The sequence below is a fragment of the Dama dama genome, chromosome 23, assembly GCF_033118175.1.
Source record: "Dama dama isolate Ldn47 chromosome 23, ASM3311817v1, whole genome shotgun sequence".
In the NCBI taxonomy this organism is placed as follows: Eukaryota; Metazoa; Chordata; class Mammalia; order Artiodactyla; family Cervidae; genus Dama; species Dama dama.
In genome coordinates, this window is record NC_083703.1 from 22239804 (window position 1) to 22262499 (window position 22696).

The 22696-nt window shown below is 37.1% G+C and overlaps 1 protein-coding gene across 3 annotated transcripts in view; it reads left to right on the forward strand.

Moving 5' to 3' along the window:
• MALRD1 (MAM and LDL receptor class A domain containing 1) overlaps positions 1 to 22696 on the forward strand; it is a 522662-nt gene that overhangs the window by 402127 nt on the left and 97839 nt on the right. For all 3 annotated transcript variants that reach the window (XM_061126168.1, XM_061126170.1, XM_061126169.1), the window contains one exon: positions 13762 to 14025. In XM_061126168.1, coding sequence (XP_060982151.1) covers positions 13762 to 14025 — 264 coding nt within the window. The remainder of the gene's footprint in view (positions 1 to 13761; positions 14026 to 22696) is intronic.

Below are 22696 nucleotides of genomic sequence, written 5' to 3' on the forward strand. Positions count from 1 at the left end.
GCGACAGACAGAGCTATGTGATTTGTCCAATGTACTCTGTGTGACTATGTTGAGAGGTAGAAAGAACAATTTTACTAAAAATTTGGAGACATGAGTCTAAATCATGACTGTATCAGCAAACTCTTATGTAATTTTAAAAGAAATTTAAACTCCTTACATCATGTTATATCATCAGGGAGATGGAATAAACAATGTCTTCTCTCTCTTTTAAGTCTACTCTCTTATGATCATATGGGACAGGATTTGTAAAAGAGGATCAGGAAAGCAGAAGGAAGGGATAGAGAATGATCTAGAAAAGAAGAGAGTCCAGAGAGAATGATGAGGAAGTTTAGAGGGTCTAGGAGTTAGAACAGAAACGTCATTGCGGGAAGACATAGAAGACTTCTCATTACTTGCTGTGTTTGTAAACTTGAGTAAGTCTGCCCTTCATTTAACCAAAAGTGAAGGGAAAGTTGCTCTGTGGCATCCAATTCTTTGTGACCTCATGGACCATACAGTCCATTGAATTTTCCTGGGCAGAATGCTGGAATGGGTAGCCGTTCCCTTCTCCAGGGGATCTTCCTGACCCAGGAATCAAACTGAGGTCTTCTGCATTGCAGGCAGATTCTTTACAAGCTGAGCTACCAGGGAAGCCCATGTAACTAAAGTTTACTGTGCATCTACTGTGTGCTGCCCTGAACTTAGATTGAAAGACATATGTGCCTATAATATTATTGCCAGCTCTCCAGAAGCTTAATATCTAAGGACATATTGGGATAGCAATGCATCCTTGGAAGCTTAAAATAGTAGTAAATGTAATTGAAACTCTCTTAGCTCTAAACTATGGTTCTAAGACAATTTTGTTTGACTTGAAGGCAGTATTAGGCATAAAGGAGTAGTTTACTGAACCATCAATGAATATTCCTGAGAAATATGCAGTGGTGTGCTGGTAAACTAGTTCTCAAGAGGAAAAAAAAGCCCCGTGTGTAGCATTTTCCTATTTCCTTGGTGTCGATTCTGCAGCATGGTTAATTTTAATTTACCAGTATGACATCACTGCAGGTTGGTGGGTTTAAGAAGAAAAGCATGCCCTCTTTTTCTTTACATAGGCTGCTCTACACACACGTCAGAGGAAGGATCCTCACAGTTAATGGTGTTCGCTTCCTACCAACACCACACAGGAGTGAAGACCACAACTGTGGTCCAGGGCAAAGAATCAGTTCATTTGACTTGCTCTTGTATCTGACTCTTTGCGAACCCATAGACTGCAGCACACCAGGCTGCCCTGTCCATCACCAATGCCTGGAGCTTACTCAAACTCATGTCCATTGAGTTGGTAATGCCATCCAACTATCTTGTCCTCTGTCATCCCTTTCTCCTCCTGCCTTCATAATTTCCCACCATCAGCATCTTTTCTAATGAGTCAGGTCTTTGCATCATGTGGCCAAATTATCGGAACTTCAGCTTCACATCAGTCCTTCCAATGAATATTTAGGGCTAATTTCCTTTAGGACTGACTGGTTTGATCTCCTTGCTGTCCAAGGGACTCTCAAGAGTCTTCTCCAACACCACAGTTTGAAAGCATCAATTCTTCAGTGCTCAGCTTTCTTTATGGTCCAACTCTTACATCCATCCTTGACTACTGGGAAAACAATGACTTTGACTAGACAGACCTTTGTTGGCAAAGTAATGGCCCTGCTTTTTAATATGCTGTCTAGGTTAGTCAAGTTTTTATTCAAAGGAACAAGCATCTTTTAATTTCATGGCTGCAGTCACCATCTGCAGTGATTTTGGAACCCAAGAAAATAAAGCCTCCCACTGTTTCCATGGTTTTCCCATCTATTTGTCATGAAGTGATGGGACCAAATGCCATGATCTTAGTCTTTTGGATGTTGAGTTTTAGGCCAGCTTTTTCACTCTCCTCTTTCACTTTCATCAAGAGGCTCTTTAGTTCCTCTTTGCTTTTTGCCATAAGGGTGGTGTCATCTGCATATCTGAGGTTATTGATATTCTGCCTGCAGTCTTGATTCTAGTGTGTGCTTCATCCAGCCTGGCATTTTGCATGATGTGCTCTGCATGGAAGTTAAATAAGCAGGGTGACAATATACAGCCTTGATGTACTGCTTTCCAATTTGGAACAAGTCCATTGTTCCATGTCCAGTTCTAACTGTTGCTTCTTGACCTACATACAGATTTCTCAGGATGCAGTAAGGTGGTCTGATATTCCCATCTCTTTAAGAATTATCCACAGTTTGTTGTGATCCACACAATCAAAGGCTTTAGCATAGTTAAGAAAGCAGAAGTAGATGTTTTTCTGGAACTCTCTTGCTTTTTTGATGATACAATAGATGTTGGCAGTTTGATCTCTGATTCCTCTGCCTTTTCTAAATCTAGCTTGAACATCTGGAAGTTCACAGTTCACGTACTATTGAATCCTAGCTTGCATAATTTTGAGCATTACTTTGCTAGCGTGTAAGATGAATGCAGTTGTGTGGTAGTTTGAACATTCTTTGGCATTGCCTTTCTTGGGGATTGGAATGAAACTGACCTTTTCTCTTCCTGTGGCCACTGCTGAGTTTTCCAAATTTGCTGGCGTATTGAGTGCAGCACTTTAATAGCATCATCTTTTAGGATTTGAAATAGCTCAGTTGGAATTCCATCACCTCCAAGCTTTGTTCATGGTGTTGCTTCCTAAGTCCCACTTGACCTTGCACTCCACCAAAAAGGCAAAATGGTTGTCTGAGGAAGCCTTACAAATAGCTGAGAAAAGAAGAGAAGCAAAAGGCAAAGGAGAAAAAGAAAGATATACCCATTTGAATGCAGAGTTCCAAAGAACAGCATGGAGAGCTAAGAAAGCCTTCCTCAGTGATCAATGCAAAGAAATAGAGGAAAGCAGTAGAATGGGAAAGACTAGAGATCTCTTAAAGAAAATTAGAGATACCAAGGGAACATTTCATGCAAAGATGGGCACAATAAAGGACAGAAATGGTATGGACCCAACAGAAGCAGAAGAAGATATTAAGAAGAGGTGGCAAGAATACACAGAAGAACTATACAAAAAAGATTTCCATGAGCCAGATAACCACGATGGTGTGATCACTAACCTAGAGCCAGATATCCTGGAGTGCAAAGTCAGGGCAAAGAATGGGCATATTTATTTTGCATAATGTATCCAGAATATTGCTAGTGAAAACTTACCCTATCATAAGGATATTTATAGCATTTGTATCAGTTGATATTTTCAAAGCCCCAAAACCTCTTGGTTATGAATAACCATAAATGGTGTTATCAATTTTTTAGTGCCTTTATTTTTTTCTCAAATATTCACTTTGAAACCATCATTTTTTTTCCTCCATTTGCTTATTTCAAGCATACCTCAGGCAGCATATTCTATAGACTTTGCTTTCTTCCCGTCCCACCCCCCCCCACCACCAACCCCCAACCCCAGTTCCCTTTTATTGCTCAAACTCTGGTTCAAGGGCTTCTTATGACTCATCAGAATCTCTCTTATGGCTGCATACCCGATTTGTCTAATTTACTCACTCATAATTATCAACTTAATCTTCTAGTCCCTACTATAGTGTAAGTTCCAGAAAAGTATTTCTTGCATTTTTCTTACTCACCATAGTAACAGAAAGATTTTTTTTAATTGCAAGCAACAGTGTATGACTTAGCCTAACTTAAAGGCTTTGAAATAGCCTTTATTTGAAAGTTTATTGAAAGAATATTAGATTACTTCAAAAATTAAATGTAAAACTAAGAATCTAAGACAGAAAAATGAGCAGAAAGTGAGTAAAACTGACTACACCAGTGGGTAAAACTGCCTAATCCCACTGCCTATGAATACTTCCTTCAGAGCTGACCTGTTACTCTTTCATTTCTAATTTCCACATCATCCATCACCTGGACGATCACCATTCCTCTACTTCTTTAAAAAATTCATAATCAAGCCTGAATATTCTGTAACTGTGTGGTTCAATTTAAATGGTTGACCAGAAACAATAAATTATCTATCTATATGCCAGTGGTGAAAGAGGAAGTAAAACTGAGACTAATCAAAATATAGTAATTCAGACCAGCTACAAAGAAGAAGAAAAATACTTAGAGACTCTCAATTGCCTGCTAAATACACTGCTTATTCTTTATTGCAGCTCATGGCTTAGCTGTGTGATTCTGGTTCTAAAATGATCCCTTAAAACAGGACCTCTTGCCTTTCTCTAGTCTTGTCCTATATTCTCCTATATTCTCTCCTCTCATCTCATTGACTTTAATCTTACCACTTCTCAGGCTGGGAATGCCCTGTCCTTTATCTCCTCTTGTTAAAATCCTTTTTCACTTTCTAGGGCAGAACAAAAGTCATCTTATTATCCTTGAATTTATCCTTGATATTCCCATCAGGAAGCTAAACTCTGTTCTAGATTGTCTTAGCCTTAAGTTTGCAGCTCTCCTGTAATATATCTTATATAGTATTTTGTGATATGTGTAGCTTGTTTTCTGTCACTTTTAGTTCCTCTACATTGAAAAATTTCCATTATCTTATTTTTTAAAGAAAATTTTGTTGAGTGTAAGTGATCTTTAATTTTAGGTTGATGGATAAAAATATAAATTTGAAAAAAGTATATGATATACAGTATATATCCGTTTTATATCAGACATGGTATCATGGCAACTGTAGATAAATAATTTAAAGCATAGTTTTAATACATGGGTCCTTTTTGTAATACTGATTCCATGAATCATTCATGGGTCTAATCTTTAAAGGAATAGTGATAAATGTACAAAAAGCTGAAGGAAAATTATTGTCTGTCCATTCTGATTCACTTACTGGTTTATAGAATATTACTAGGTTTTAAATCTGTTACTGTGGGTTGTGAAGTCCTCGCAGTCTGTCAAATGATAGAATAATTCCTCTTTATTCCTGGAAAGGACTTTAGATTATAAGGGTAAAACACAGGAACCAGAAAAATGACATTAAAAGCTAATACCAAGCCGACTTATAGGAGTAGATCTGGATTCCCTCTTAACTACATTTGGAGGAGCTTGTCTGTTGCACTATGAGGTGGTTCTTATTTGATTTCCTGCTGATCATCAGACTGGAAGGAATTTTGTTGAATTAGGGGGAAGAAATCCAAATGACAACCATGGAAAAATCAGTCCCAGCAGAAACTGTACTCCATTAGCCTGGATTTGACAAGTGCCTCATATTGAACACAACAATAAACCACACTTCACTGTCCCAACACTCTGTCTTAAAGGTGAATGCTCTTATGTGAAAAATGATGTTTACCACATAATCATCTGTATTTTGTACCATAATATATAAATATATGTATATTTAAAATAAAATATGTAGATTGTTATTTCTCTACAGTCAGTTTGAAAATGATCATAACCTTTGCTGACTCTTTTCTTTTTACTTGGAAATACTCAGCAGGCCAAATGTTTTACCAAGCCAAGTGTATCTGAGGGATTCTGGGAGTTTTTCAATAGCCAAGGTCAATCTGGGCCTGTTTAGTTCTCTTGGACTATTAAAATCTGTTTCTATTATAGGTTTCCTAATTCCTGGAACACATATGTTGTTATCTGGAAAACGTTCAGATCTATGAAAACAAGGTTGTTTGTCTGTTGCCTAAGAAATAGAATAAGAAAGTGACACTCATTCACTAAAAAATCTATTTTAAGAAAAGCTTTTTTTCTTTTCATTGAAAACAAGTGACTTCAACAGAATGGCCATTTTTCTGATAGTATCTTACTGACATGTAAGAACATTTTACTCAGAAAAGACTGACCACTCTTTTAAATAGGAAAATAGAAAATAAAAAACAACTTTCTTGTCTTAACAAAGAGTAAATAAATGGGTTTACATATGAGTTATCATTTTCACTAATATGAACTTCCTCAAAATAAAAAATTTGAGGTTAGAGAAATAAGCAATTTTTTATTAAAAAAAAAAAGTATGAAGGAATAGTAGACCCATAGTTGGTCTTCTTTTTTGGATGGATATAATTGATAAGAAGTCAGTTAAAGTTCTAAAATATCCAGACCTTGCATTTTGCCCTTTCTGCTGTTTCTGATTAAAATGCAATTAACATATGTTATATAGACGTGCCTCCTATAGAATTCCATATGAAGCAAAATAATCCAACACACTTTAAAATAATCATTTTTTAATCTTCCCAATAAATCAATTTTTATCATTAAGCAACAAATGAAGTACTATTTCTACTAGTTCTTTTTGACTTAAAGTGTATTTTTAACTTTTAAAATTTTATTTTACAATGTTGTATTAATTTCAGGTATATAGCTGTACATTTTAAATGATTTTATTAGGAAGGCAGAAATTAGTCTTCAAATTATATGGTTTTAAAATTAATAGCAATTCAGTCATATAGAACACTCTAAACTTTAGGGAAAGCTATTCATTCCTATTCCTCAAAAGTTAATAGTAAGTTAAATATAGCTGGATGTATTTGTCTTTGTATTTAGAGCCAAGGCCCTGTTAACTAAAAGTTATGGGCTGTCCCCACCACTTTCTCTTGGATCATAGAGGCAGTCACGGCAGTACAGCTGGGAGATCTCTAAAAGACCACCATATTTAACTCCTGAGTGGTCGTCTCTACTGCCCACCTCCATATCTTCATCTTTGTATCTGCCTCTCTTCTTTGACTTTCTCGAGACATATAGAAAGTCCCCAAAGTGTGTATGAAATTCAGCAATGTTCCCTCACAGACAGATTGCCTGAGACTCTTAGATTTCCTTCCATTGTGTGTATTTGTACAGTGTGTTAAAGAAACAACTTTCCACTCTCCATCTCAACCTTTCTACACGGAGACAAAGATGTGATAATTGATTGATGCCAAGACACCCTCTCATAATTCCTATAAGTGCCATAGGATGACAACAGCATTCTCTCCTCTGCCCCATCTCACCTGACGAAGAGTATTGTGCTTAGTAATTCAATAGTGTCTGACTCTTTGTGACCCCATGAACTGTAGCCCACCAGGCTCCTCTTTCCATGGGATTCTCCAGGCAAGAATATTGGAGTTGGTTGCTATTTCCCTCTCCATGGAATCTTCCCAACTCAGGAATTGAACCCAGGTCTCCCGCATTGCAGGTGGATTCTTTTTTTTTTTTTTTTTTTAATTTTTTTTTTTATTATTATTATTTTTTTTTTTCCAGTGGGTTTTGTCATACATTGATATGAATCAGCCATGGATTTACATGTATTCCCAATCCCGATCCCCCCTCCCACCTCCCTCTCCACCCGATTCCTCTGGGTCTTCCCAGTGCACCAGGCCGGAGCACTTGTCTCGTGCATCCCACCTGGGCTGGTGATCTGTTTCACCATAGATAGTATACATGCTGTTCTTTTGAAATATCCCACCCTCACATTCTCCCACAAAGTTCAAAAGTCTGTTCTGTATTTCTGTGTCTCTTTTTCTTTACAATCTGAGCCACTAGGGAAGCCCAAAGAGTACAATACAGTCATAACTGAAATATCAAAGAGTAAAATACAGTCATAATTGGCAGAGTACAATACAGTAATAACTGAAAGAGAGTCACTATTTCCTCTGCAATTTTAGGCTTAATGGGAGAGCACTGGTGAGGCTGAACCAGAAGTTAAATCACTGAATAACCACAGGACAGTGGACCTTTATCTTATAAGGATAGTGGGCTTCATAGTGTCAGATATTGGAGAACCATTTTTGAGCAGGATTCTTCTTTTGGGAAATGTATAGTAGAAGCAGTGTAAAGCATGGGTTAAAAGGGGAGTGTACTAAATAATATTGGCCCTAATATAGAAGTCAAGAGTTTAATATTTGGGGAATTCTTTGATTATTGAATAAAATTTAGTTAATATGGAAATAGAGCTATCAGTGAACAGTAGCATTAAATTAAGTCAAGTACTTAACCTGGCCCAACAGTACATACAGAAGAGGCCACACCAGTATAGATATGGCAGACCAAGAAGTATAGTATAGCACCATCTGGAGAAGATAAGAGAGGATTTTATCTCATCCACTGGGTTCTCTCTCTGGGTTCCAGGCTTCATGACAAGAAAGAAATGACCAACAACTGTTCTCACATTCCATATTTTATGGATGTTTCCACATTCACATATGTTTTAGATTATTGAAGGGTATAAGCAGGCAGAAAATTCTTCATTTATGCAATTTCAGACATTTGCAGTGGAATCACTATTTATAGTTAGGAAGGTATTGGCTATCATTGCAGCAAATACTGATGTTGGGTAAAAATGATAACTCTTTAGAGGACCTCTTAACATGTTCTGCTCCTTCAGCTCTTGATTTTCCCCAGTGTGGAAAATGCATTTTTGATTTCCTCTCACGTCCAGCCTCTGCATGCTGGGGGAGAGAGCGGCTCCATCACAACCTCATATTGTGGGTAACCCAACATCCACTGCTGTGTGTCTTTCCTCCAGCCTTACTGTCACTAGCAAAGAGCTTCATGGTTTCAAATAATCTGCCTCTGTGTGTAGTGCATGTACACATATATCCATACACACAGTTTTTACACAAAAGTAGGTATATGCATTTATCAGTGCTTATCTGTTCAGTTCAGTTCAGTCGCTCAGTTGTGTCTGACTCTTTGCAACCCCATGGACTGCAGCACACCAGGCCTCCCTGTCCATCACCAACACCTGGAGCTTGCTCAAACTCAATGTGCATCAGTGATGCCATCCAACCATCTCATCCTCTGTCGTCCCCTTCTCCTGCCTTCAATCTTCCCCAGCATCAGGGTCTTTTCCCATGAATCAGTTCTTCACATTAGGTGGCCAAAGTAATGGAGCCTCAGCTTCAGCATCAATCATTCCAATGAATATTCAGGACTGATTTCCTTTAGGATGGACTGGTTGGATCTCCTTGCAGTCCGAGGGACTCGCAAGAGTCTTCTCCAACACCACAGTTCAAAAGCATCAATTCTTCAGCACTCAGCCTTCTTTATAATCCAACTCTCACATTCATATATGACTACTAGAAAAACCATAGCTTTGACTAGATGGACCTTTGTTGGTAAAGTAATGTATCTGCTTTTTAATAGGCTATCTAAGTTTGTCATAGGTTTTCTTCCAAGGAGCAAGCATCTTTTAATTTAATGGCTGCAGTCACCATCTGTGTGTCTGTGCATATCTGTATGTCTGTATCAATTTTGAACTTGTCTCTTCTATCTTTACTTTTTCAATTTCAATAATTGTTACTCTTTTTCATGATTTCTGTGTCATGTAGATATATGGTCTCTTCTCAAATGCAAAGCAAATTTAATTTCTAGTATTCTTCTATCTTTATTTTAGCCTTAGCTTTAACTAGCTCTGCCATTCACTTTGAAAATAATTATCACTTTCCATATGGCATCTCTTTTCAAATACTTAGCAGCTTTTATTGGGTTGGCCAAAAAGTTTGTTCAGATTTTTCATATGATGTTATGGAAAAACCTGAACAGACTTTTTGGTCAACCCAAAACTTTGGACTCACCTTTTGCAAACTTTTAAATTTCCTTTATTTTTGTCTACTGTGCTAGACTTTTGACATTTCTGCATAACCTTTCTCACCAGCCATCCAAGCTCTCCTGATCCATCACCCACTCCAGCGCTCCCCACACTGCTGTGTTTATGCCAGGCTCTTCTATCTTCTTTAGTTCAGTCTGAACAGTCTATCTTTCTAGAAATACATAAACTATTAAATATTGAAATGAAATAAAAAGATAAAAGTGATTCTTTTATGACTCCACATTAAAGATAAGTATTTTTAATTGAAAAATGAATATTTTATAACTTTATGAAGTGATTTGCAAAAATATAAAAATTAAATTTTAATTCAAAATAATCTGAAACCAAAAGTTCTACAGAATTGAAGTTTAAAATTTATCATCTGCTTCATCTCCTGTAGCTTCCTGTAATATTTTTGAATGCTGTTAATGAAATATTGGCCAAAGACAAATAATTACCAATTTATAACTGGCTGTTATATTTTACAATAAGCATTTTACCATTTATGTCATTGAGTATGGCAAGATTTGGCAAGAGCTTAATTCCTGCTCTTTAAAACTAAAGTTCCCTATGCATCTTTTTTCTTTCCCTTCAAAACAGGCAATCAATTTTGCTTTCACTAAACATATTAATCATAAAGATCAAAATCCATGAGCTTTTCCTTGGGCACTTTTAGACTTTTATTGAATTTATATGAAATTCATGAGAATGCTACATTGTATTTCACTGTAAATCATCAGTATGAAATGTTTATTGCTTTATATTGTTTATAATGTTTATTGCTCTAAAAAAAAGGTATTTCAGCTACTACCTAAACTAGTGAACAATGAAACTCAGCATCATTTTAAGAGAACAAAGAAATATCCATAATGTTAGAAATTGTACCTGTCTGCATAGCACAATATGAAGTGGAATGTGGTAATGAGAGGAATGTCTTTGATTCCTGGGAATGCAAAAGTTAGTTAACAATGGCTTCAATCAGCTCCAGCCTGCAAGAGTAGTAAGATTTGCTCAATCATGACCAACTCTTTGCGACCCCATGGACTGTGAATCAGTTGCAAACCACAATGTGAGATACCCTTGGTTTTCGAACCTAACATACTTTAGACTTGTGATCTATTTGAGAAACATGCCCCTAAAGCTAATATGATATAATATGTGTGTGAGTATATGTGTGTACAATTGTACTAAGTCTTCACAATTCCCCTAATCAGATACAGCTTGAGAAATGTTGGTTGAACACCAATAAGAAGAACACCCATAAGTTAAAGACTGAGTCACATTGTCAAAATGAATTCACATTTTCTTGGGCTGTCTTTCTTTCCACTTTCTCTCTCTGCCCCTGTCACAGTCACCAACATTTCTGATGTCCCTCTGTCTCTCTTTCTTACCTTTCATCCTTCCTATTCTCACTTTACTCTTTGAGGTATATTTCAGTTGACTTTCTGGATGTCGGTTTTCTTTTGCTCTGATTGTACTTTGGTTGTTCAGTTGTTCATCCATGTCCAACTCTTTGCAACCCCATGGACTACAGCATGCCAGGCTTCCCTGTCCTCCGCCATCTCCTGGAGCTTGCTCAAATTCGCATCCATTGAGTTAGTGATGCCGTCTAGCCATCTCATCCTCAGTCACCCCCTTCTTCTCCTGACCTCAATCTTTTCCAGCATCAGGATCTTTTCCAGTTGGGGCTCTTTAATTCCTCTTCACTTTTTGCCATTAGAGTGGTATCATCTGTATATCTAAGGTTGTTGATATTTTTCTGGCAATCTTAATCCAGCTTGTAAGTCATCCATTGCCTTTTCTGATCGTGCTACAGTCCCTCAAAGTAACTCTCACATGTAATGAACAATCACGTCCATGTTCAAGGAGACACAGTTGGGTTAGGACTGAAATGGTGCCATTTCTCTTGTGCATTCACTGGCTCTGCATGTCAGTTCTATTGGTTTTAAACAACTGACTGAGCAGCTCACTGGGCATGGGAAGAAATGGACCAAGTGGCTTGACCAATGGACAGTACACTTACTTAAGTACTGTGAATTTTAAATGCTGGATTTTAAAAGGGACTTGGAGAAACTAGAACACAGAAAATTTGAAAAGAAAAATATCAAACATGAGTTATAGGCTAGAATACAGATTCTGAGGGATATTGGTGCTGAGATGTACATACATACACAGTTTATTTTTTAAAACAGTTTTTGATTCACAGCATAATTAGGTGAAAATTACAGAGAGTTTGTGTATACCTGTCTCCCCCATAATCAACCTTTCAGCACCATTGGTCAACTGTGACAATTGTAAATTCTGCCAGGAACAGCCTCTGCAAGGGTGTGTGACTTCAGAGGGAAAATGCTAGGGGTAGACAGTTGTGTGCTATCATCTGGTAACCTCTCAGCAGTTGGGGAAATGAGGCCTTGACCTTGACAGAAAAATCTGGACAATACAAGACAGAATTCACAGGCGACAATACAAGCCTACCAGGTTTCCTGTAGCTCAACCTTGAGCTGAGGTTCTACCTTGAGGGAAATTTATAAAGATAAAAGTTTAGTCCATAAAATGTTTGAGAAAAAAATAAAAGTAAGGATGTCCGCCATTCCTTCAATGTGAGATTAATAAAAAGAATGAAGAGAAATTATTCATTTGACCATAGTTAAATATCAAAAGATATATATATATATATTTATAAAAATTTAAATCCAATTTACTTTCTAAGTTTTCGTTCAGAATGTTTCCACTGGAACACTGCAGTTGTATGCACTGCTGTGTCTTAGGTAGTTAAATAAGAACATGATACAAACACCTGAAAGTCATACATATATCCCTCTCTGCTTAAACATGCTTATTCCCATGAATAAAAATTCCCTCAGATACATGACTTTCATCACAGGGTTCGAATTTAAATACGTTCTGGGTATATCACCACTCCTGAGTGGGAGAGGAACTTTTAGATTTCATTTCTAAAATGAATTCACACCACCATTCTTCTGTTTAAAACAGGTCATTCTTACAAAATCCATAAATAATAGTGTTAAAATGTAACAAACACAAAAAAGGGTATTCTTGAACTGGTTCCCATTATTTCCTTTTTTTAAGATTTTTTTTTACATGCACCATTTTTAAAGTCTTTATTGAGTATGTTACTTTATTGCTTCTGTTTTATGTTTTGGTTTTTTGACCACAAGGGCACGTGGATCTTAGTTCCTGATCAGGGATCAAATCTACTTGCCTTGTATTGGAAGGTGAAGTCTTAACCACTGGGCCTCCAGGGAATTCCCAGTCCATTACATGCTATTTTTTGTCCCTAAAATACTGATTAGCCCATTAGCATATGTCCCAGAAATGATAAAAAGTATAAGGACTGTTCCAAGAATAATGTTCCAGGAAATTAGTGCAATCCTGTATATTCACAGATACTCTCTGACCTCTAAAAACAGCAGCAAATCAGCACTCTTCTCTCATGCTTTAAGTGTTGATTCAAACCATTGCTGTGGAATAGTTTAAAGTGAAAAAAAGTTCATTAAATTTACATTGTGTCTTTGGACACTAAAATTTTATGAACCTCAGTATCCTTACCTGTAAAATGGGATTGTTGGGTATGAATCACATTATCTTGAAGAGTCTTACTAGTGTGAGACTTGGCTTAAGCTATGCTTTCATCTCTATTTCAGATACGACTGCACATATTGTACTTTTTAGACCTTTGAAATGTGATCAAGACTGAAGGGCAAAGAATAGTGTGACAAAACCATCAGTTCAGTTCAGTTCAGTCGCTCAGCCGTGTTCGACAAAACCATAGCAGCCCTCAATTCTGTGACTCAGTCCTCCCTAAGTTCTCAGGATCCAAATTCCCCAAGCTGAAGTCATTAAGAAACAGTTAATAAACTGTATACCAGTATAATGACATAATGCCAATTTCCCTAAATGCTAAAATTATGAATGCAACCCTTCAAAGTGCCTAACTTACCATATAAAAGTGTTTTTACTCCTCCCAGAAAATCTGATGGTTGAATTTAAGAATATGAACCACAATTTCCTCTTTAATTGGAAAGTGTCATTTTTTAACAGTAATGATGCCCTTTATAAAAATGTTTCTGAGGTTAAGATAAGGTGTATTCTGTAATCATGTTGGCCTGTTATTTTAGAGTTCTTATTATTCCTAATAGAAAATTAATGTACTTAAATTAGCTAAATGTTTCATTGAAAATATCTTACAATGTTTCAACACTGGACAGAGAGCTGACTCCCCTAATGTGAAAATGACTTGCTCTTTTTTTTAGGTCTTGTGACAATACAGCCGTCACTGTGTGAAGCTGATCAGTTTTCATGTATCTACACTGTCCAGTGTGTCCCTCTTGCAGGGAAATGTAATGGACAGGAAGATTGCACAGACGGATCTGATGAAATGGATTGTCCTTTCAGCCCCCTTCCCCAGCTCTGTGGCCAAACAGAATTCCAGTGCTCCACGCATGAGTGTATCCCGTCCCTCCTGCTTTGTGATGGAGTGCCTGACTGCTACTTTAATGAAGACGAATCTGGCTGCTGTGAGTTATTTTCATTCATTCAGTGTTCCAGGGAAGAAATGCTGTTTGGAAATGATAGAGAGAGCTTGACAGATAAAACAAAGTTCTCTAGAGTCTTAGCATGATCGTATCATCAGTAACAAAGTTGTTCGTGCTATGTTGCTGAACAAGGTGTGCAGTCCTTGGTTAGCATTTCCAGAAACATTTTGTTTCTAGTCATACTAATCTCTGTTAGATGTGTCCAATCTCCTTTTTACATTTGCATCAGAATCATTCATATAGGGGATGCTCTTGCAGATCTGTTAGTTTTTTAAATGTGTATGGGGATGGATTAAAGACATGTAATTATAATTTCTCCCCCCTAAAAATGTTCATGAAGATGACACAAGTGGGGAAATATCCATTTTAGTGAATAGATGTAATTAAGGTTTAGACCTGGACCTTGATAGATGTTATGTCATTAAGAGTTAATGCAGGATTTCCCTGGTGATACAATAGATAAAAAGCTACCTGCCAATGCAAGGGACATGGGTTCCATCCCTGGTCAAAGAAGATTCCGCATGCCACAGAGCAACTAAGTCTGTGTGCCGTAGCTACTGAGCCTGTGCTCTGGATCCCATGCTCTGTAACAAAAGGGGGCATGGTGAGGAGAAGCCCATGCACCACCACCAGAGAGCAGCCCCCACTCGCCACAACTCGAGAAAGTCCACATACAGCAGCAAAGACCTAGCGCAGCCATAAACAAATAAAAAAAAAGAGTTAATGCCAGAGTAAATCAGTGGGACATCTGGTTTGACATCTTCATCACTGACTACCTGTATGCTCTGGGGAAAGTCATTTGAGTCAGTCTCACCACCCATGTTATACCTACCTTACAGGGCTATAAGAATCAGAGAGAATGCCTGTAAAATTCTCAGTCCTGCATTCATCAACTTCTTTCTTTATTATAATTAGCCTATGTCAGATAGAGAAGGAAGAGTGTTAATTAAGTAATTACACAAATTACACAAATCTTTAAGGTGAGTACATAATCATGGTGGCGTCAAGGCACCACTGGCATTTTATTTAATTATTTTTTGTCTGGTTTCATGTTGTATCACACTGTATATGAGCTGCAGTGATAGAGCTCCATAAGCCATATGTTAGTGGCCACTTTTTTGGAGCAGTAAAGTTTGGAATGTAACTGTAAGATGGGGGTATTGGAAAAAAAAAATAGCAGGCTATTTCAGTGCCCCATTTTCTGTGAGCATCCAGAATTATGATATCTATTGCAAAAGGCATGAAGATGAATGAAGTAAAGTAAGACAATTTTTTTATATTTGAAGGTTTTAGCTTTAAATCAGTGAATATGTTTTCCTTGGCTTTCTATTTCCCTGTTATTTCCTACATGTATATTCTTTCTATAGTAAAGTCAGTTTGTGAGGTCATATAATATTGTCTTAGAGGCAAGTTAAACAAATAGAGGCAAATGAGGAAGAGGAAGCCAAGTTACTTATCCCTGTTCTGATCAAGGCCCTAATGGAATTTGGCTGTTAGAAATCAGATTAAGTTAAGGAATTCCCTGGTGGTCCAGTGATTAGGAATTGGCACTTTCACTGTTATAGGCACAGGTTCAATCCCTGGTTGGGGAACTAAGATCCCACAAGCCTCATGGCTTGGTCAAATTTTAAAAAATAAAAAAGAAATCAGATTAAGCTCAATATAGTCATATGGTATTTGACTTCAAATAACAGTGCTATTTAAAGAGAAGCATAGGAAGATACTGTATTCTTATACTTTTAGACATATGTTAGAAAATTGTTATTTGATGAGATAGTAATATATGGAATTCTGCTCCTAAAGGGAAATAAGTCTACATTAGAAACAGATGGTACTGTGAAAGAATTGCTCTTCTCCATCTCCAAAATATTTATTGAGTTATGACTCTTTAGGGAAACTTGCATGAAAATAAATTGTGGAAAAAATGCTAGAGCAATAATTACAGGATTGTCATCTGATGGTGAAAATTTACTAAACAATTGAAAGCATAACCGTATTTTTTGTGGACTCATTTTTTGATTTAGAAATGGCATTTTATAAACTGTCATTCATTCATTCACAAACGTTCATTCAGTTTAGTTCAGTCGCTCAGTCCTGTCCGACTCTTTGCAACTCCTTGAACCGCAGCACACCAGGCCTCCCTGTCCATCACCAACTCCCAGAGTTTACTCAAACTCATGTCCATCGAGTCCATGATGCCATCCAACCATCTCATCCTCTGTTGTCCCCTTCTCCTCCTGCCCTCAATCTTTCCCAGCATCAGGGTCTTTTCCAATGAGTCAGCTCTTCACATGAAATGGCCAAAGTATTGGAGTTTCAGCTTCATCAGTCCTTCCAATGAACACCCAGGACTGATCTCCTTTAGGATGGACTGGTTGGATCTCCTTGCAGTCCAAGGGACTCTCAAGAGTCTTCTCCAACACCACAGTTCAAAAACATCAATTCTTCTGCACTCAGCTTTCTTTATAGTCCAACTCTCACATCCATACATGACCACTGGAAAAACCATAGCCTTGATCAGACAGACCTTAAGGATGTAATTTATGCAACACATTGTATTGGACATTGATCCAATGGACATGACTTGATACAAACCCAGGTTGTTAGATACATTGTATATTAGTGAAGGAGGGTAGTAAATGATAGTTGGGATACCATGTGGTAAGTTCTGTGAGAGATAACCAAAGAGTTACTGAATAACACAGGATACTCCCTAACTATGGTGCCAGAGTGTCTATAAATTTTAACATGAAAAGTGATCACAGAGTCAAATTTGGAAAGACAGATAGTCATTAGGCAATTTGAAATGCTTGATTCCGGTGAGAATGTTCCAAGAATAGAGGAGAAGTTGTTTGATCGAAGAATATTTCATATAGTCTGTGGTGAAAAATGTAGAAATAAGTTGGGAGAGATAAGCAGGGACTAGGTCTTGAAGAGTCCACCCTATCATGCCAGTGATAAGTAAGTGTTTAAGTGGTACATGGAATGGATTGGAATGAGGATGAGTGCCTGGTTAGGAGATGTCATACTTGAAATAGTAAGGGGTTGATTAGGTTAATGGTATGATGCACAGGATGAATAGATTTAAGAGATATTCAAGTGAAGAGCAGGAGAAAGAAATCAATAATAGTTTCCAAGTTTCTGATCTAGGCAACAATACAGCCAATCTGCCATTTCTTGAGCTGGGAAAAATAGGAAGAGAAGGACTTAGGGTAAGAATGTGGCTTCACCTTTAAACATATTTTATTTATGTTATCTCTGGCATATCCACATAGAAACATTCAGAATATGTTTTGAAATGGGTGTGTGGAGCTCAGGAATGAGCTCAAGGAAGATATTTAAAGATACAAAGCTATTAGTATACAGTGATTCAGACTGTGGCTGTAAATGAGATAATAGAGGAAAAAGATAAGGGAGGGAGACAGAATCTTAAGGAACATCTAAAGGATAGTTTAAAAAAACAATCAAAAGACAGGGAGATGTGGTCATAGACATAGGAGGGCAATCAAAAGAGAATGATGATCTTAAATCAAAGGTAGAAATCTATGTATCAGAGGGTATGCACAGGTTCAGATGTTTCTGCAAGATCACATAAAATTAGAACTAAAAATTTTTAGACTGGGAAAAAGCTAAAGTAGTTGCTGTAATCCTGGAAGGGTAACACCCTGTGGAGTGGGAGGACAGATTTGTGACATCAGCCTTTTGTGGAGAAGATGAGAAATCATAGCAGGAAGCCAGCCGTAGAAAACCCCTTCAAGAAGGTGGCATTGAGACTGCAATATAAGACAAAATAAGAGGTTTCATTGATTGGTTTGTTTGTTTTGTGAGACTTGCATGTTTTTAAACATTGTAGGAACATAATTCTGAAAAGTTTGAAATTTTATACAGGAAAATTGACAGCAATTGATATTTAAAAGTCTTTTATTTTTGCAAAAATACATGTTTAGTGATCAGAATGCTTAAACAGAGCATATGGTGAGTCCAACATTTAAAAATAATTCATATTTAATCATGTATTTCCATTGATAACATTTTTTATAAAAGTATCACTTCAGTTAGTGATACTTTTGTTTGACCAAAAATATCCAATTTCCTTAAAGTGGAAAAAAATAAGTATGGTTTAATGATATGGGAAAATAACTCAAAACTAAAAACATTCTTCTCATTGATATTTTATGAAAGAAATCTATTCACCATGAAGATTTTTATTTCATCAGATGTGTCAGTCAGTGTCCTGACAAGAAATAGATGGCATGTTGATATTGTGTAATTTTAGACTATTTTAGTAAAGGAATTATTTATTAGGGAAGTAATATGCATAGGAAAACCACAAGAGGTCTTTTATTACCCATAGAACAAAGGAGAGAGGAGGCAACAGTTGTTCGAATCTAGAGTCAAGGAGAGCTACTTGATAAAGGATGTGGCATTTGTAATGGGAGCAGCTAACCATTGGTAATCTCACAGTCTCTTCCTCTGCATTAACCTCCCACTGGTAGTACCCATCAATCAAACCCAACCAAAGCTAGAAGACGAAGAAAGATGTCTTGCCTCCTAGGGCCCAGAGCAAGGAGAGAAGATGGAGATGGATCAAGAGAGGCACATGGATGCTCTCTATCAATCAGAGAGAGAACTGTGACCAGTAGATGGGGAGGTGAATGGTTTTACTGCTATCTAACTTTAATTGATGGGATTCCCAGGTGATACTAGTGGTAAAGAATCCACCTGCCAATGAAGGAAATGCAAGAGATGCGGGTTCAATCTCTGGGTTGGAAAGATTCTCTGGAGGAGGGCATGGCAACCCACTTCAATATTTTTGCCTGGAGAATCCCATGGACAGAGGAGCCTGGCAGACTACAGTCCACAGGGTTGCAAAAAGTTGGCCACGACTGAGCAACTGAGCACACACAACTTTTTTGTTTATATTCCAGAAGTAGTTGATGTATATTACGAAGTTAAATGCCACTTCTGAAAATTAGGAGCGGGGTTGTGCTCCTAAGACTTGTAGACCAACCTTTATCAACAGTTTTATTGCTGGCCTTTCAATTTGTTGCTTCCCTGATAGCTCAGTTGGTAAAGAATCCGCCTGCAATGAGGAGACCCTGGTTTGATTCCTGGGTCAGGAAGATCCCCTGGAGAAGGGATAGGCTCCCCATTCCAGTATTCTTGGGCTTCCCTTGTGGCTCAGCTGGTAAAGAATCCACCTGCAATGGAGGAGACCTGGGTTCGATCCCTGGGTTGGGATGATCCTCTGGAGGAGGGAAAGACTACCCACTCCAGAATTCTGGCCTGGAGAATTCCATGGACTGTATAGTTCATGGGGTCACAAAGAGTCAGACACAGCTGAGCGACTTTCACTTTCATTATCAATTTGTTAGCTATGATCTCAGCACCCTCTGTATAAAGGTTACCCTTTGTATTTGACAGCTTCTTACAAAAGTGTTCCTCAGTTTATTCAACATGAAAATCATAGTGGTTAAATCTGTTTTACAGAGGTATTCAAGAATTAAATTAATTAATGTGGCAAATTGCATAATATAAGCATTATTTTCCTTTCCACATTAAATTATCTTTATAGTTTTATTAAAATGATTTAAGCTGCTAAGATATTTTAGTAAGAGTACAGATTGGTTTTGTTCGGGGACAGAGTACATATCCATCCTGCTTCATGCTGGGGATGCGTCTGCCTTGAAGGGCTTGTCGCCTTCATTCTCATTGCACAAAAACCATAGCTCCTCTAATGTTAGAAATGCTAATCTGCTACATATATGACCTTTCATTTTAATAGTAAATAGATACACAGCTATAGTCACATATGCTTTACTTTTGTGTATATTTCTTATGTAGCAGATAGAATCTTCAAAAGGGATATTACTTTACAGAAGTAACTTTGGTGAGCCATCATTCACCAGCTGTTTATTTTTGATGTATCGTCTACCTAAGCGAATGAGCTAAAAGCCATAAAATGCACTGTGGTACTTAGTTTATTTTGGTTAGAAAGAGTATCAACCTCTAGGGTGATGACAGATTGAAATAAGTATTTTTATAGCCATGAAACCATAATGTTTGAAAGAGAATGTGGCAAAAGTTGATATTGTCCAAGGAAACGTCTTGAAACCTGATTTTCCTATAAATTTTATTTATAGCTTATTTGGACTAATTTTGGAAAATGCTTTGTTGTATATGTATTAATAATGGATAAAAAGAAAGTAATGATTCCATTTGTTTTCCTACTTTCAGTCCTTTGCTGTGTAGGTATTGATAAGTATTCATCACATATGTAAAAGTAGGTTTTCCACCTACTTTAAAAACACAATTAATAAGTATTCATTAACTTTAATATTATATCATTTAAAATACCACAGAAACTAAGATTTTAGTTTCTAATTTCATTAAGTCAAAGTCCAATTTTAAATTATCTAAACTGTAAATTTTCTATAAAAAGAAAAGAGTAAAATTTTGTACAAATTGAAACCATGTGTTTTATTATATATATTTTATGACTTTCAATGCTACTTGGGCTGTGGTTGAACACTTATATCATTTACAAGTTAGAACTTTTCATTGTACAATAAACTTGAAACTAAGCTCTCAGTTATACTGAAAATTGGGTTAAGGAATACGAATTGGATTAGTGTTTCTGAGAAAAGAAGTGTCCAAAATAATGCTCTACAAGAAGATAAGCACCATCGTCTTTGTATACAAATTTCAACATATTATTTAAAACCTTAAAACTGTTCTCTCATATGATCTCGCAGCTCCTAGCAATTCAAAACAGTGATAAAATGCATATCACACATTGCTGTTGTTCAGTTGCTCGGTTGTGTCTGACTCTTTGAGACCCCACGGATGGCAGCATACCAGGTTTTTCTGTCCTTCACAATCTCCCGGAGTTTGCTCAATCTCATGTCCATTGAGTCAGTGACGCCATCCAACCATCTCATCCTCTGTCCCCCACTTCTCCTCCTGCCCTCAATCTTTCCCAGCATCAGGGTCTTTTCCAATGAGTCAGTTCTTCGCATTAGGTCGCCAACATATTGGAGCTTCAGCATCAGTCCTTCCAATGAATCTTCAGGGTTGATTTCCTTTCGAATTGACTATTTGATCTCCTTGCAGTCCAAGGGTCTCTCAAGTGTCTTCCCCAGCACCACAGTTTGAAAGCATCAATTTGTCAGCTCTCAGTCTTCTTTGTGGTCCAACTCTCGCGTCTGTACATGACTACTGGCAAAACCGTAGCTTTGACCATGGGGACCTTTGTCGTATACATATATACATGGATATATTGATGCATGTTTTTAGTCACACATTCATATTTTTAAACTTACTTTGGGTTGCTCTGGGTCTTCTTGCTGATGGGTCTACTCTCCAGTTGCCATGACCTGGCCTCTCACTGTGGTGGCTTCTCTTGTTGTGGAGCACAGGCTGTAGGCATGCACGCTTCAGTAAATGTGGCTTGCAGCCTCTAGAGACACAATCCTTTTTTTTTTTTTTTTTTTTTAATTTTTACAAACATCTCTTCATCTTATAAGAGTTGGAAAATTATTCTGTTTCTTAGTTTACTTGGTGTGGAATATTATTTATCTTGTCAATGTATATCCTAAAATTATGTTACTCTTTGGAAAAACTTAAAGAGCTTTTTCTCTAGCTTTTCCTCCTAGCACTTTAGCCATTTCTACAGTCTGGTTTCAGACTTTGGTTATAGATTTGTCTCTCCTACCTCTTCACAGAAATTATCTAGCCTAGGCAAACTGCTTTACTTACTATTCCAATATCAAAAGTATTGATTCCCAATCTGTAGATTTGATTCCCACTCTGCTAAATGGCTCTTCTCTGGAAGCATTAAAATATAAGTTAAAATGTAAAGAATATCTCAAGACTCTATTGCTACTTTCACCCTTGACAGACTTCCCTATACTAAAGGAATCTTTTTTTTCTGTCATACTTACCTATACCAATGCTTTTCTAGCTAAGTCTGGCCTTATGACATTTCTCATATTTACTTTGAAACATTAATCATTCTTATATTGTTATCTATTTTGTTGCTCCATGTGTTTTGATTACTGTTTTCAAAATCTCTTTCCTGCATTTACCAGTGGAGGTGCTAAGCATAATCTCTTACTTACAGTAAGGCAGCTCAATATTATTTATTGGTGGGAATTAATGTTCTAGCAGGAAGAATCACTCAATGAAGAGTATCACTTGAATTTTTCAGATCCAGCAGTTTTAGTCAATGAAAATATATACTGTTAAAAACATTTTCATGTCCTACTTGACATTAAATGGTGATAGGCAGTTCTCAAACTAAACTTGTCAATAACCTTTGATTCAAATAAACAACTCCTTCCAACCCATAAATATACTTAAAAAAGAAAAATTGTGACATAACTGACAAACTCTGTGCAAGACCCATACATGGGGAAATTTGCTCCTGAGTATTCTAAAACTATCATTTTAGCTTGAAAAGCTAAACTTTTAGCTTAACTGTCTTTATTCTAGTAGAAGTAACTTCATAGATCGGTCTTTTATAAGTTTTTGGTAGCAGCTTTGGGTAAAATATTCAAATAAGGGATACAAGAATACAGTTACAGGACTAAGAGTAGCATCTGAGGAAGGGCAAATACTCTTCAGGACTAGATTGCCACTGAGCTGTCAGTAG